A 16046-nucleotide genomic window follows, 5' to 3' on the forward strand; every position below is an offset into this window, starting at 1 on the left:
TTCACTGCCTCTACCCAAAAAAAGATACATTTTTTTCTAAATTATTTTATTTATCGTGCCTGTAAAACCCTTACTCAAGGTGTTCTCATTTTAACAATAGAAGTGTATCACCCCAGCTGTGGCCCCACCGTACGTTTCCTTACCTTTAATTTAACTCCGCTCATAATGCTCTTTCGTGTTGAGCATGTTGGATTTCTAAGGAGACTCACCCTGGTGACGATCCAGTAGAAGCTTTTCCTTCTGGAGAGTAAATCTGATTTTCCTTCTGCCTCAGTGACTTGCTCGCTGCTGTTTCAAGCCGCAGAAGGGCTGCTCTGTCCCATGATATATGCTTAAAAGGAAAGACCTGTTCTGTCCAAAAGACTGTTGGTGCCTGTACCATCTTTCAGTGCAAGGCTCGAAGCAGTGGGTTTTCTTTCTAGATACGTTTGAGATTAGTGTTTATTTAGAGGGGATGGAATGAAGATGCCGGTTTAACCTTCTGTTGTTATGGGTGGCAATTTCTTAGGAAAACAGCGATTTGAAAAAATGCAGTAGCATGTAGAACTTGAACAGAAACAAAGTCATTTATGTCATGATATGAAAGAGAATCACTTGGCTGTAGATATGCCTGTATACCAGCAAAAAAGTGCAATAAAGTGAACTTTTTGTTTTGTTTGCTTCATTTTTATTTTTTTTTTAATTTTAATACAGGTTGGATTGGTTGTAATACCTGATAGCACAGCTGGATCTGTCCTATGTGCCATAAATAAGCTCTTGGATCAAGCTTGCATCCTAAGTGAAAACCTGCACAAGTTCTTAGCTTCTTGTTGTTACAGTCTTTTGTACTTTCTGCTGACTTTAGACAAAGAGGATGCAGAACATGTACAGAAAAGGTAAAGCTGCTTTTCTTACCATGTTAATTGTCTCTGCCTTTATACCCACGCGTATTTAGAGATGTAAAATGAAAGGATACCCTGCCCCATTCCCCCAATTTATTTTGCTGTTTGTCATTTGCTTACTTCAAAACAGTACTTGGACTTAAGCAGAAGAGCTGCAAAGTTAGCTGGAATTATTCAAAACAATAACTGAAGAAGGTTTCATCTCAAAGCTTTTACTTACAGTTGTTCTAGTTAGATGTCAGAACCATCCTGACTTCAGAAAGGTAGATATTTATACCTTAATCTTTAGCTTTAGCCTTTAGTTTCATTAGATACATTGAAAAGTGACACGCAAAGGATTTGGCTTTTTAAGCTTGTACTCTTAACTGACTTGATATTTCAGATTTAACAAAACTTCTCAGGCATCATTTTATAGACTGCAAATCCATTTGATTTTTTTAAAAAAACAAACTACAGAAACCAGATTTAAATAAGTTTATTTACCTGTATAACAGAAATGTCTTTAAACAATTTATACTTCAGATTTTTTCTCTAACTGTTCCATATACAGAAAAGTTGCTCAAAGCTTACTTAAAATTTAAGACATGTTTTTCAAGCCAGAGTCAACCTTCACTTACTCTATTTAATGACTTGCGTATCACAAAAAGCTGATTCCATTGTTTGATTTCTTAAATAACGATTCAGGTGTACCTGAACAATGACTGAAATAAAAACCTCTTCCCAGCTGCATCAAGCAGAAATTACACTGTGTAAGAGCTTCAGCAACATTTCTAGCTCCAGGGCAGGACCTTACATTTTTTCCAGTGCTGTACAGTTTTAGAACATTTCCAGGTTTAGCATTTCCTCATACAAATTTTCTTCTTTGGCGCTGATTATGGTGAAGGCAATTGGTGCGATTACATTCAGAGAGGCACGTTTCCTTGCACAGCTTACAAGACCAGTTCACAGAAGCATCCTGGAAATATGCGTCCTCGGTCACTTCAATTTTTGTTCTGTTTTCCTCTCAGGGATATGCTGTGGGGATCGTGTATTTCTGCATTAGCACTCCTGCCACGGTTACTGAGACTGATGCTGCAGAGTCTGCAAGTGAGCAGGATCTGTCGGGAGGAGCTGCCCGTTGTTGCTCAGTTGCTTCGCTTACTCATGCAGCACGGTCAGCTCCGGAGCCATATGATCACAAATGAATTTCTGGTGCAACAGATTATCAAGGACATCATGGTATGAAACTTCTTGTTGTCTCCCACATGCTACAAGGGCGTACAAGGTTTAAAAATCATTTCAAATGTGAAGTACAGATATTTAGCGAAACACAAGTTATGATGTTCTGTTGTCTCGAAGTCCAGGCTGTGTCGCAGGCTGCTACTTGTCCGAGATCCTGTGGTTGTTGCACAGATGAGACAGTTCTGAAGTTGAGCTTGTACGCAGCCCAGTGGCCCTGGGCAGCAGTTGGCTTCCCAACAAAAGGCACTGGAAGCAGGTTACCAACACAGCCTGAGGGAGAGCTGCCCAAAATAAGAAACTAATCTTTTTCATTTATTGGAGCAGGGGTATACAGGCGTATGAAGTTATTAAATCAGACAAACTCTCTTAAATATGTGTGGTACAGAATATATTCTCTTTCAAATATTGCAAAACCCAGCGCTTCTATTAATGTATTTACATTCCAGTATTTTTGAGACTATTACAGCTGCTTATCCAGGAAAAAAAAAAAATCTAAAACTGCCTTTACACAAAGCTCTTACTAGTGTTGAGCGCAGAGAGTTGGTATGTTCTACAGGTTTTAACAAGTAAGCCTCACATAGCCAATTAGTAGCTTTTAAATGGTCTGTTACCAGAAACATAACCTCAATGGTGGTGAAAGCAGATAAAAGAGAGGATCATGCACTTTCTCTGACAAAGAATGAGATGGTTGGTTTCCTTTGGTGTTGAAAATGCCTCAGCAAGTTTTTGTGATGTTCCACTGCGGATGGGTTGTGTTTGGGTTTTTTTTAACCACTGATGAACGTTAAGGAGAGGGAGTTAATGGCCCATAGGCTGTGTTGGTCTGTTGGTAGCAGTTCTGTAGACCGGAGTATTGAGCTCTCCTGCTTTAGTAGAACCATGCTCATTTGCATTTTAATTGACTTATAAATTGCAGAACTGGAAAGTAAGCAAGCTGCTACAACGAAGAGTAAGGAAATCACAGCTGGTGTAATTCACACACTTCATAATGTACCACCAACTCAATGTACCAAGTAGTAACACTTCATTATTTCAGCTTTAGCAGATGTACCATGTTGAAATGTATAAATGGGAAGAATGATGTTGCTGCGTGCAGTGAACGAGGCCATCACCACCTTTAACAGTGCACCTGGCAAACTGTAAAAATGAAGCAAAGCTTCGCAAGTGCTGGTGGTGAAACTGAATGTTGCCTTTTTTTCCCCTTCTTTGCAGACACTGAAGAGCGGTGAAGTTCAGGAGCAGTGGCTGACAGACCTCCATTACTGTTTCAACATCTACCTTGCCTCTCACCCCCAGGGACCCGGCCCTATGAATGCGGTATATTGAAGAGGTCGAACTGCATTTATTGTAAAGCGTTTCCTTCTATTTAGTTTTGAATGGAAGATGTTGGAACAAAGCTTGTCAATTTTTTTGTAAGTGAAACAGAATAAAAATTTTACAAAGAACTGCACACCTCTGTTGCCTTTCTTTTCAAGTAGACGTTCCTGGCAGTTGTTTTTGTAGATGTTGTGACCGCAGTGATGGGTGTTGAAGAAAATCCAGTCTCCTTGAAGCTTCAGCGCTTGCCAATCATCTATTATTTCTAAGCATCATATTAATTAAAAAAATAGAATTATGTAATACTAACTAGAAGGAAAAAATAGAAAAACAATATACTTTGAAACTAGAGTGACATTTTTTTATTTTTGCTGAGTCCATGTTTTTACTTTGTGCAAGATACATAGGCTTGGCAGCTCCAAAGCTGTTATAAGAACAAGTTTTCTTCTAGAATAAGTCCCATCTTTTCTTGCTTTCTGTAGAAACTCTTTTTGTGCATGTATAAAAATAGTTATGAATACAGAAAAAACTGGTGATAATCTGAAAGGGTAGAAAACACATCCTGCCCCTAACAATTTCCATAGGCTGTGGAAAGCAATGTATTTACTGAGTGGTTTCTTTGTCAACATCTCTACTTTTCCTTCCAAACCCATAGCTAGCTAAGAAACAATTGTTTCGTTAGTACAGAAGTGGAGTGTGAAGGTTGTTCTTTGGTTCCTGTTTGGATCTTGAAATACTAATATATTTGATAAATTTGAGGGGAAATCGAACGGCAGTCTTCAAACCTGTTACATCTTTAGTACAGTTTCCCACTCCTTTGAAACTACGTTCGATGAACACATTCAAAATTTCTACTTTTGACAAAGGAAAACTTTGGGAGCCCCTGCAACTCTGTTGTAATGCTGGGCTTAGTGCTTCATTTTCTGTTTCAAAAAAAATTCAGATTTCATCCTGTCAGTAACTAAATTAACAGTTGCATTTAAAAACTAACTTGTACACAAAAATAAAATGAGTGCAGCTCCTTAGAAGTCTGCTTGGCATGTAATGTTGAGATAATACAAAATTGAAAATGTGTTCAAGTTTAATATGTTGCAGGTGACTTGTACGTTATGAAATATAACAGTTGTACCGGAATGCGCTTTTTTAAATTCCAAACATTCAGTTTTGCTTAGTGCTTGAGTCTTGTATTTTTTGATTTTGCAGCAGTGGTTGGTCTCATGTTGTATGAAAATTGTTTTGATTTTCCCATGTTCTCCAGCAAATTAACACACTGCAGGTTGTTTACTGTAAAAGAACAAAATGGGTTTGGTGAGTAACTCTAGTGGGTAAAAATAAGTTTCATCTACACTGTATTCTAGATTTCATAAACAATGAATCTACCATTCAGTCTCCAACACAATGCTCTTGCCTGGGTTCGATGAAGAGCAGCAAGAGGTTTTGTTGAGCATAATTTAGCAATGTCAGGTACCGGGTAATTTCTAGAAGGCAGAGGAAACTCTTCCGAGGCTAAAGTGAGGACTCTCTGAATTATCAGAAAGCAAAAATTTGAGTCTGGCTAGATGCCTGGACTCATTCAATGTTTATTTACTATATTATGCTACAAATAATATGTGTGTTTTCCTTCCCTAGTTTTGTAGAGATTGGATGTAAACATTTTGGTACTTTATCCCATTCTAGCCAGGGTCATCCCAAGTACAAATCTGAACATTTTATTGAAGGGGTGAACCCAGCACATGGCAAGGACCTCTTTCTAATGCTAAGAATTGCAAAACCTCCTCCTTTACCATTCTATAAAGACACTTTAATGTCCACAGTGAAACAAAAAGAGGGGCTTATCTGTCTGGCCTGCTGCAGAGAACCTCTTCAAAGGCCATTTATTTAATTGACAAAAGCAATCTATTTAATAAAAAAAAAGTATATGAAAAAGGAACAACTTTCAGGTTTCTAAATGTTTTAATTATAACAATCATAAGGGCTCTATTTGCCAGAGTATTTCGAAGCACGTACCCAATGTCTGTACATCCCATCGCACTCTCCTTTTCTACCTGTCGCCCTCTGCCCCCTGTACTCATTTGTACTTTCCTTTCAATAACTTCTGCATGTCCCCACTCCAAAGTGTTCGGGCTGCTTATGCCCGGAAGTTTAACTGAGTTTGGTGTCAGTCCCTGTTACAGATTTGTCACTTTGTCCTTTTTCCACCAGCTCTAGGAACATTAAAGCTCAGGCTGACAGTCTTCACCTTCCCAGCTGTATCGTCCGCAAGAGAAGAATCAGTCGGCACAGTCCAGTCTGACCTACATCAGAACTGGAGTATCTGGCATTAGCCACTGACAGCTCTGAACTTTTCCAACAAACGTAATGTTGTCGTGTGCAAAGGCAGGCAGATGAGAAACATGTTATTGTCTTTAAGTATGGGCTAAAGTTCCCTGAGCTCCTGTTAGATGAATAAAAGTAGGTAGTGTTCTAAAGGCACTGGGCAGAGTTCCTATCACTATCCTACTCGTCACCAAGTTATGAAGCAAAGGACACTCAAATCTCCAAAGAAAGCCTTTTTATTTCAGAAGACAGGGAGATCTGTTGTCCTGAAAAATTAAACAAAAAGAAGCGTTATTTGCTAAAGCTCTTCTAAAATTTAGATTCCTATCTGCATGAAGAGGTGGCAATCAAACACCTGTCTGGTCAGGCCTCTTAATTAAAGCCATTTTCAAACAGTGAACAGAAAAAAGCCTCTGTCTCTTAGTGAGGCAGAAACTTACCTACAATTCTAACAAACTCAAGCACAAGTCTACTGTCAGATTTCCTTCTGACTTGAGAATTTTGTTAAATTAGTGGAAAAATGTATTTTACTTCCCTTTGCAAATTATCTGAACTACTGTCTTGAAGTGTTTGCTTTGTTGCTATCTGGCCGTGGCTGCCCCAGAACTACATGTGAAATAGCTATGAAGACCAAATGCGCAACGAGGAGCTAAAACATCACACACTGAAGAGCTAATAGAACTATAGCTCCCATCCCTGACTAAGTGCATAATAAGCCTGAAATAGCCTGAAATTTAGTAAAGAAGTAGTAGCAGAGACAAACACGTAGTCAAACTTCATTTTTAAGCTAGCTGTCAATGCCACGTGCATGAAAGTTTCAGCCTTTAATGGCCTAGATAATACTTTTACTCACTGTTTTTTGATGCTTTCCTGTTTTACACACCATAGCCCCATCTGTCCACCTGCACAGCCTGAGAGTCCTGATTGTGCCAACCCTGCTGCCCCAGTACCAGTTCTATACATCACATTTTGGTTACAACAGAACTAAGGCTTTCCCAAGGAAGACCTGGTACTGGCTGCATGGCTTCTGAGTTAACCAAAAAATAAATGCATGATTTTTGTCACAGCCTTAAAACTTTGTGCAACTAAAGTGCTATGAAATAATTGAGGCTCTGTGCACAGCGCGGGAACTCTGTTATGCCATTTTAGAAGAAAGGGCAGAGATCAGATGACCAACACTGAATTCTCAAATTTTCGTCTATGCACTGAACCATGTATTTCTAACAAGCAAACAGGCGTGCAAGTTCTTGGCACACGTAGAAATCTGCTCTCTTCTATAGGACTAGTAACGTTTGTGCTGCTGAACCAAAGTATGAGCATCTGTAAGCTATTTTAACCACAGGTGAACGTTATCTGGCTTCTCACTGTACAAGTGCAGTATATTAAGGTCTTTCCTAGTAACAGCCCAATGAAAATAGGTTTTCATACAAATGACTGAAGGATAAAAGCGCACAGCTCAAATAAGTCAAAATGTAGCAAAAGAAAGAGTGGAGTTCGGTAGTAGTTACATGTTTTGATATGAGATCCCAGTTCTTGAGCAGATTTTTTTCTTAGAATTCTAAGCTGAAACCAATCTCACATGTATATAAACATCAAACTATTCTTAAAATGTATGTGTCCTACCTGAGACCAGCTGCACGTCAGAAAGTTTCAGCTTAGAAGGAGCTCTTGTTGGCTGACACACTTTGCCTTCCTGAGAACGTCCTTTAACAAACAATATGAACAGCTCTGTGTTTATTCACATACAGATGTGGTTAGGTATAGCTAGAATCTATTCAACCAGGTTACAGTACTGTTTTATCCTAAGAATTATTCTCATTTATGATGACAAAACTCATGACAGAAAATTGTGACAACCTCAACTGGACTTTAACTAAAGATAAAACACATCTTGCAGTTGCTATAAAAAAAGGAAGGAAAATAACATTATGAGCTTCATGTATTTAATCATTTTTGGCTATCTAAACAACAGAGCCCTGATAGAAGCGACTAATAAATAGCTACAGTTAGCACATCCTTACTCCAGCAGTGAGCCACGCTGTAGAGGAACTCAAGGTTTAAAGCAATGCTGTTCCTCTACCCTTCCTTTGCACCCTGCACACAGGTATAGCGCAAAGCAGTGCAGTGTTACTGGAAAAGATGATCTTCCAAAAAACCAGAAGCTGTCTTCAAACAAGAAAGTTATTAACATGGAACAAGACCGTATTCTTCAAATGGAAATGTTAAAAAAACCCAGTCCCAAACCAAAACAGTTGAAAACAATGCTTAAAAAAATGAAACCACGATCCAGATAGCCACAGTGCATCGATACAGCCACCAGTCCCCAGGTCAACTGCTCTATTTCCACATGGGTATCTGGGAGTGGCTCTGGCAACAGAATTATTTGGTTGCTCAAGACCTGTACTGGAATAACGCTGTGTGGGGATTCAAACAGCTCGAGCAGCTGCCATTTTAAATCACAAAGGTTTGGTTTTTTTTTTTTCAACCTGAAACAAAAATACCATTACCCAGCACACCTGAGATTCAGACTAATTTTTATAAACAGTCGAAATCCCTAACAGTTTGGTGAGAAGTGTATAAAAGGATACACTCTGTTACAAAAATAAAAGCATAGCTATTTAAAGTGAAGACAAAATTACCATAGATCTGCTTAAGGATGGACTGCCTGCTGGTTTTTACAGCTGAGCTGGTTTTGTTCATGGATTTCAGATTTTTACATGACGGAGCTGCTTTCAGGGGGCTGTGGTTCAGCTGTTTCTTCCAAGCAACCTGAATGAAGAAGGCAGCTGTCTCTTGTCTCCATTTGTCTTCGTCTTCTTTGCACTGCCGCTTCGCACCGAGAAGCTGAAACAAGTGCTGTCTGAGCTGGTAACTAGAGAGCAGAAAAGAGAAGAGCACTTGTTTTAGGTGACCTGCTTTAACTTTGGTGCTTTCCATGCATCAGTTCACATGGCGGATTACGCGAGTAACTGGGAAAACAGAACTCCCACTGATGTGCTAAGTCATTTGGATAAGAAATGTTTGCTCAGGAGAAAAAGTAGGAGCTGGGTTCAATTCTGGATGCGGCCACTGTTTCACACAGCTAACAGAGATCTGGCATTACAGGTGTCGAAAGTTCCAGGACTGCAACATCAGCTTATCAAAAGCTTTATAATATATAGAAAATCTGGAGAAGACAAATCCTATAAATATTTATGATATAGCAGTATAATCAATACTCTTTTCTCATTTTCACTATATTCACAGCTAAGTAACACCAAATTTTCTCGTGTGCTTTACCACTTCGTATATTCAGTCAATCAGTGCGACGCACAAGCCAGATCCACCTCTTATGGGTTCGTGTCCTCTACAGAAAACTGAGCTGCTTCCCATCCCTCCCTCTGAAGATGCTCCCTTCACCTTGTTTTCAGCAATCTCTTCGTGCTTCTTTTCCCCTTCCCTCCAAAGAGTCCCTGTCTCTCGACGCAACCTTGCCACGGCCGATTGTCTGTCCTTCTTCCCACTTTGGTGGGAAGCCACCAGCAACAAGGAGTTGTTTGGTGTTTGGTTTTTGTTTTGTTTTTCCTTGAACCAGATATAAGTATTCGATCAGATATTGGCATTTCACACTCACAAGTCAATTAACTGGCCCAGCAATTAACTCTGAATCTTTCTGGTACAAACCTGTCATAAAGGACCACTGTGTAACTCTTGTAAAATGGTAATTATAAGCGTTTGGTAACAGGCCAAAACACATCAATCATCATCCCCTCTGGCATTCTACTGGACGCCCCAGTCAGGGGAATGAGGAAGGAGGGAGAAAGAGGTGATTTTGTTCTGTTGCTCCATCTACAACAAGTTCTAAATTAAAACAAAAGACAACACAACCAGATACAAATTGTTTAAATATATGTTATAAGCCAATGAACTATATAATTCAAACAAGACAGCAGCCGTATACAGAAAATGAGTACACAACAGAATGCCAAAGGGGGATGACAAGCTCAGGTATACCCCAAATAATTTTAAAATTTCAATAAGCTTAGTAAATTACCTCTGTGAAATTTGCTAGTTGAGACAAATCTATTTAATCTTAATTTAGTGGAGCTTCAGAATTCAGGCATGTACTGTTACACAGCTCATTAAAGTACCTAACAAAGGTGGTGAGCAACTGCATCTTACTAACAAATGTCCACAGCGCCTACGCGTTGCAAAGCACTGTATGAAATCAGAGCAGGAACATTGTTAAGAGATGGAGGAAAAAAAAATGATCTGGTTTTGTTAAATAACACATCACTTAAAACTTTTCAAGGGGGTAAGAGAGGAAGAGAAAGTGAAGAGGGGGCACAATGACAGTGAGTTGCTAACAGAACTTGAGCTAAGGAGGGGTTATGTGAATGCCACTGCAGGAAAAACAATTGGAGAACCGGTTTATACTTGAGCAGAAAAGAATATTAAGCTTTTCTCCTGGAATTTGGTAATTCTTGCCAGAAGCCTTTGCTGATACGTGAAATGGCCCATTCACAAGCACTCCACCTTTGCACCCAGCTGTGATTTCATGTTTGTAGACAACTTCTGGTAGTTTTTAGCAACAAGAAAACAGCTGTGAGGCTCCGACACTGCGAAGATGTATGCAGTTCTCTTTAGCGCACACACATCTTTTTTTAATTCAGCTCTCCTGGAACAGATCATCCCGATCCTCGCGAGAGAAAAAGAATGGGACCAAGTTTGATGTGGTACCTTAACAAAATACCCAATACTTGGTCAACAAAGCTACTGCACAAAAACGAAACATGGAAAATACGTGCAAAATGACAACGCTGGTATTCAGATTAATTTTTACAGAAGCTCGAATCTTAAAAGCTACTGCTGGTCGAAGTGTGCACGTAGCAGTAACATATAGAAAAAGATAGAGCTTGACTCGAGTAGGAGAGCAACAGAGACAGCAAACAACTTATTTATTTGCAGCTTCTGGTGACTCACTGTGGACCCCAGAGAACACCACAGGCCTCAGTGTCCCCACGAGAGAGCGAGCCAGACACAGATCTGTAAGCCTCAACGAGCGGGACGAACAATTAACCTTTGGCAAGACACACACCTTAAGATACACTTTTGAGGGCTACATTTGTAAAGTTTGTGGACTGTGGGAATTGAAACATTTTCCCAAGAAAGGCAAGTTTAATACACTTAAGTTGTCCAGTACCACTGTGTTGTAGCTCGCAATAGCGCTCAATGAACTGACAATACGCAAATCACAACTACAAAATTTGCAGCGAGACAAATGTTTTTAATCCTACTGTAAAGAAATGCCAGAACTCAAGCATGGACTTTTACATGTTTCTAACGCAGAATTATGCATTAATCATGTATAACGTATAATTCTATTGCTGTCTACAAGTATACACTATTTACCAATGCAAGCCTGGACTCAAAAGACAAACACAGGACTGGGCGGGACCCACAGCCACACAGTAGGTACCTGCTGTAGAGCTGTAATTTGGTGTACAGTGAATGTGAGATCGGATATTTTGGAGGGAGAGACAGAACAAGTCACATATTAATAGTCAGCACATACAGCCGCCCAGCGCGAGCCAGCTGGAAATGCTCCCGTGACCCCTTGGCAGGCAGGTGCCACCATCTGACGTGGGACCCACATCCTAAAACACCCACACCACCTCTTTTTTTGAGCTACATGAACTCTGCACCCAAGGAAGAGGCAGAACTCTCTTCTTTTTTAAAAAAGAAACATCATTGCTGTGGTAATAGCGTGGAAACTGGGAGGAAATCTGGTCCAACTTCATAGAGAAGGGAGGAGGGAAGCGTGGCTCTTGCTGACGCTGCAGTGCCCCCACCTCAGCATCACTGCCTAACAAACTGGTGTTCTGCATCAAAACAATCACTGAAATAAATGCATTAAGATATTGCTGCAAATCTTATGAACTCTTTCAAAGCTCTAGCGACAGTAAACTGGCTGCAGACGTGACAAAATGACAGCAGAGGAACTGCCAAACTAACCTCTCCTGCAGTCTTGCAGAATTTATGATCCTCGTCAGTGTTCCATAAGATGTGAGTTTTGCAAACAGAACAATTATATTCATTTTTCTTTATTAATTCTTTAAATAACAAACACCATTTAAACAATCTTTAATCCCCACGATTTCCAAAGTGGTGTAAAGAAGTATGTGCACTTCTTGCTGAGGGAGCACACCGCCGCTGTTCCAGCAGGTGGACAGTTTAAAGAGATCGACTCAAAATCTTTATAGTCAAAACTGCAAATGGAATACAAGGATTTCTACAGAGGTAAGCTAGCTCGACACAAAGCTTTACATCCCAGTTCTTGTGAGGAAATTTGCACAAGCACTCGCTACATATCTTTAAGCTTTGACTGCACCTACTCCTCTGTAAGGAATTCAATTCAGTGCTAAGTGGAAAAAGCACAGCCTTCAGAAGCAATAGTATCGCTTAGGGATATACTCTCCTATCTCACTTCTGACTTACGTTACCTTTTGAGGGTCTGAACACATAAGACAAGAATTTGGCATCTAAATTAGAAAAGAAGGCCAAGTAGGGCATTGCCAGCACTGAGCTGATTACACAGTGTGTGGAAAAATGCGGGAAGGCAGGCAATATTTATTCAGCCTCTAGCAAGCAGCGGAGAGAGTGATGGCAGAAGTGGTAGATCACTGAAGACGTGGCTGCTTTGCTCTGCAGTTCAGTGTGGGCAGAATCATAGAATCATTTTGGTTGGAAAAGTCCTTTAAGATCATTGAGTCCAACTGTTAACCCAACATGGCCAAGTTCACCACTAAACCATGTCCCTAAGAACCTCATCTATAAATCTTTTAAACACCTCCAGGGATGGTGACTCCACCACTTCCCTGGGCAGCCTGTTCCAATGCCTGACAACCCTTTCCGTGAATAAGTTTTTCCTAATATCCAATCTAAACCTCCCCTGGTCCAACTTGAGGCCATTTGCTCTGGTCCTATCACTTGTTACCTGAGAGAGAGACCAACCCCCTCCATGCTACAACCTCCTTTCAGGTAGTTGCAGACAGCGATCAGGTCTCCCCTCAGCCTCCTTTTCTCCAGGCCAAACAGCCCCAGTTCCCTCAGCCGCTCCTCATCAGACTTGTGCTCCAGACCCCTCACCAGCTTCGTTGCCCTTCTCTGCACTCTCTCCAGCACCTCAATGTCTTTCTTGTAGTGAGGGGCCCAAAACTGAACACAGGATTCGAGGTGGGGCCTCACCAGTGCTGAGCACAGGAAGAAACTCTCTTTGAGTTTCCAAACCTCTTTCAGTTTGGTTCTCCAGTTAAAACGCAAGTCAGAATACAATTTCAGGTGTGTCAGTAAATGGTACTGAAGGATCTGGTTACAAAAACCTTTTTTCAGAAGAAAAAACCCCATATCCGTACACATGCAAGTTTGCTAATGAACATGACAGCAGTGAACTCTCGGCTTAGGCAAATCTTGATGGGCACTCTCTAAAGAAGTATCAGTGCTTGAAATAGAAATTTAATAACTTCTCCAATTATTAAAAGTAATCACTCACTTTACACTTTTTATGAACTTACTAATGTAATTCTAGGTGACTGAAACACACTTCCACTTGTTTGGTGAAACATTATTAAATTCCTGATTTAGCACTGGTAATGTTGTAAGCTAAAGGACCAAATAAAGCACATTGCCAAGAAGACTAATTTAATTTCCATCTACTTGTATCTTACTCTTCTCTAGCTAATGAAACAGCAGTTCTCACCTTCTCCATGTCCTCTGTATGACTGTAGCAGCATAGTTCTTCTTCCGAAACAGCTCTTTCCTTTTTCTTTCTTTTTCTATAATCTGCATTCGAATCTCTAAAGGGATTAGTTCAATATTTGTACTTTGCCATGCGACAGAACATAATTGATCATCTGCACTCCTGGATCCAATTACGCCTGTTTTTTCCAAGTTCCAACTGTCATCAGGAGCAGAACACGCCGCTGGGTTTCTTGGCACAGTTCCAGTAGGTTCTGCCTCAGCAGACAATAAAGGGGAGGCCTTTTTTGCTAACTCGGTATTTCCCACTTTGTTAGTTTGTTCTACAGCATTCTCGCTGTCACTGCGGGTGTTTACAAACACCGTCTTGGCAGTTCCCGGTCTACTGGAGCCAGCTGGTGAACATCGCTCATCATTTACCTCTTTATTTCTGGATTTCTGCTGGTGCCTTTTGCCTTTGGAAGCAGCTTCGCACTGCTTCGGGTTTCTCACAATTCCACCAGTACAATTGAGGTTGCAGAAGAACACAGCTGTTCCTTCGCAATGGTCCCTGTTGCCAGATGAAGACTGACTTTGATCTCTTAATTTTTCCCCAGCACTAGCGGTCCTACAAGCAGAAGTGGTCTGCCTCCTGCTCCTCGGAGCACAAGTACGCGTCGCCACGGCATTGTGCGCCCCGGGCTTTTCTCCATCCAGTTCTGTCACGGCTGCAACCTGCTGATGTTTCGCTTCCACTTTTGCTCCCTCTTTCGCTTTGCCACAATGGAACTGGACACAAGTTGACTTGCTTTTGCTGTGTTTCCTCAGTGAATCTTTAGACAGAGAAATGAAAAACAACACTTAGTCTCTGATCCAGTGAAACATTGTTTATGATGTGTCTAATTTTTTTTGCTGTTACTTTTGAAGCACACCAGCATTTACATAAATGAAAAAAACGTCTAAGTGGGAAGAATCAGAAGAGGACATGATTGCCTGTAGTGGTGTAGTCCCAAACTTCTTCATTTGCTTACTGTTCTACAAGTATTTCTTTCTCACATTACAATTGAGTTGGATGCCTAAAAAAAGTTCACGGGGAGAAATTATTTCTTCACCCACCTGAATATACTGGTGTTCTCCACAGAAACCAGCTCAGCGCGTGGCGCAGGAATGCAGCCCCATGAACACACCTGCTCGTTCCAGTGAAGACACCATAACAGACCGTCACTATTTCAAGCTTATTTGCTACACTTCTGTTCAAGCCATGCTGTGTCCCGGCCCATGGTGACAGACAGGGGAACCCACTGACCCAGGAAACCCAGAGCACTTGGCTTCTCAGCACTTCCCTTGACAGTCTAAGTGAAACTAGGACGTCCTTCCCATTTCTCCCTCGCTCCTGGGTGGTAACTGCTTCTCAGCGCTCCTGTGAGGATGACTCGGAAGCCGGGCTGAAATGCAAGACTGAAAATCTCCCACCCACCATCCGCAGACCTTCCATTTTGTTTGGAAACAAACAGGAGAATGAGCAAATAGACCAGGCAGGATGAAACGAAGCAGAGTGTTAAAGGGTAGGTAAGAGAGAGAAAAAAAAAAAAAGAAATGGATCTTTGATATACTACAATAACATAAAATCTTCTGAATCATCCAAAACCTGGTGAAACCATGCTGTATTTATCCTCACTGTAATGCCTTCACGGGATGCTCTTTTCACCCGATAACAGAATATGGCACATTAGCAGATTATACAGAAGAAACTAATGACTATCATCAATGAAGTCTCCAATGAAGAAGATTTATCACCGGGACAGGTCAGGATGGGCTGAGAGGCTACTCTAACTTATACATGATTGTCATACGGGCAGATAGCCCTGTATGTTCTGGGGCGGAGGAAAAAAAAAATTCCCTCTCTCTTGCATTACACCAGGGGAACAGACCATTTAAAAACGTGCCTTCTGGTGCCAAGATTTCTACAGGCATAATCACACTCCCAACAAAGCCAAGGGAAAAAAAGTCAGTGCCATCAATAAAAACAGTACAGGTCTGATAGTCAGTTTAAATGTATGAAATTCCCAGCACTGTCACAACACTATTTTGATCTCTCGACAAGGAAAAAGAACACGGCTTTTTAGAAAAGGCCTCGTCATTCCAAACTCACCAAAACCTGCCACCTGGGATGCATGTGCAGAATGTGTAACACTTTTTAATTTCAACCAGGAGACATTTAAGTACTATGTGCAAAACTTCCAAATCCGAACAACTGGGTAACTGGATAATGGGGAAAGAGCATAATTTAAGTATTCTAGCTCATCTTTTGAAGTTGAAATAAACTTTCTTAGAAAGGAAAACCAAGCAATAACAGGTACAGAGCACAAAAAAGAACTTACCTTTTTGTGCTACAGTCAAGACAAATGAGATAACATACAAAGGAAAGAGGATTTTTCTGTGGAGAACAGATCGGGAAAGACCCACCAACTAAATCACACTTTTCATAGCCCACAGGATCTAAATTTATATTTAATTCCAATAAAACATCCATTCAAGTCCATCAAAGTTTTGGTCACAAGAGCATTGATTAAAACACCTAATGAGAACTGATTT

At 40.6% G+C, this 16046-nt stretch overlaps 2 protein-coding genes across 8 annotated transcripts in view; one reads left to right on the plus strand and one right to left on the minus strand.

The window, feature by feature from the left end:
* Nucleotides 1-3535, plus strand: part of TEX10 (testis expressed 10) — a 63937-nt gene extending 60402 nt beyond the window's left edge. For both annotated transcript variants that reach the window (XM_065627694.1, XM_065627695.1), the window contains exons 14-16: nucleotides 694-875; nucleotides 1889-2099; nucleotides 3315-3535. In XM_065627694.1, coding sequence (XP_065483766.1) covers nucleotides 694-875; nucleotides 1889-2099; nucleotides 3315-3428 — 507 coding nt within the window. In that variant the 3' untranslated portion in view covers nucleotides 3429-3535. The remainder of the gene's footprint in view (nucleotides 1-693; nucleotides 876-1888; nucleotides 2100-3314) is intronic.
* Nucleotides 1341-16046, minus strand: part of INVS (inversin) — a 98510-nt gene continuing 83804 nt past the window's right edge. For all 6 annotated transcript variants that reach the window (XM_065627690.1, XM_065627689.1, XM_065627687.1 and 3 more), the window contains 4 exons: nucleotides 13474-14284; nucleotides 8375-8607; nucleotides 7359-7439; nucleotides 1341-4703 (listed from right to left, as the gene is read on the minus strand). In XM_065627690.1, coding sequence (XP_065483762.1) covers nucleotides 4588-4703; nucleotides 7359-7439; nucleotides 8375-8607; nucleotides 13474-14284 — 1241 coding nt within the window. In that variant the 3' untranslated portion in view covers nucleotides 1341-4587. The remainder of the gene's footprint in view (nucleotides 4704-7358; nucleotides 7440-8374; nucleotides 8608-13473; nucleotides 14285-16046) is intronic.

The sequence above is a fragment of the Caloenas nicobarica genome, chromosome 2 (genome assembly GCF_036013445.1).
Source record: "Caloenas nicobarica isolate bCalNic1 chromosome 2, bCalNic1.hap1, whole genome shotgun sequence".
NCBI lineage: Eukaryota > Metazoa > Chordata > Aves > Columbiformes > Columbidae > Caloenas > Caloenas nicobarica.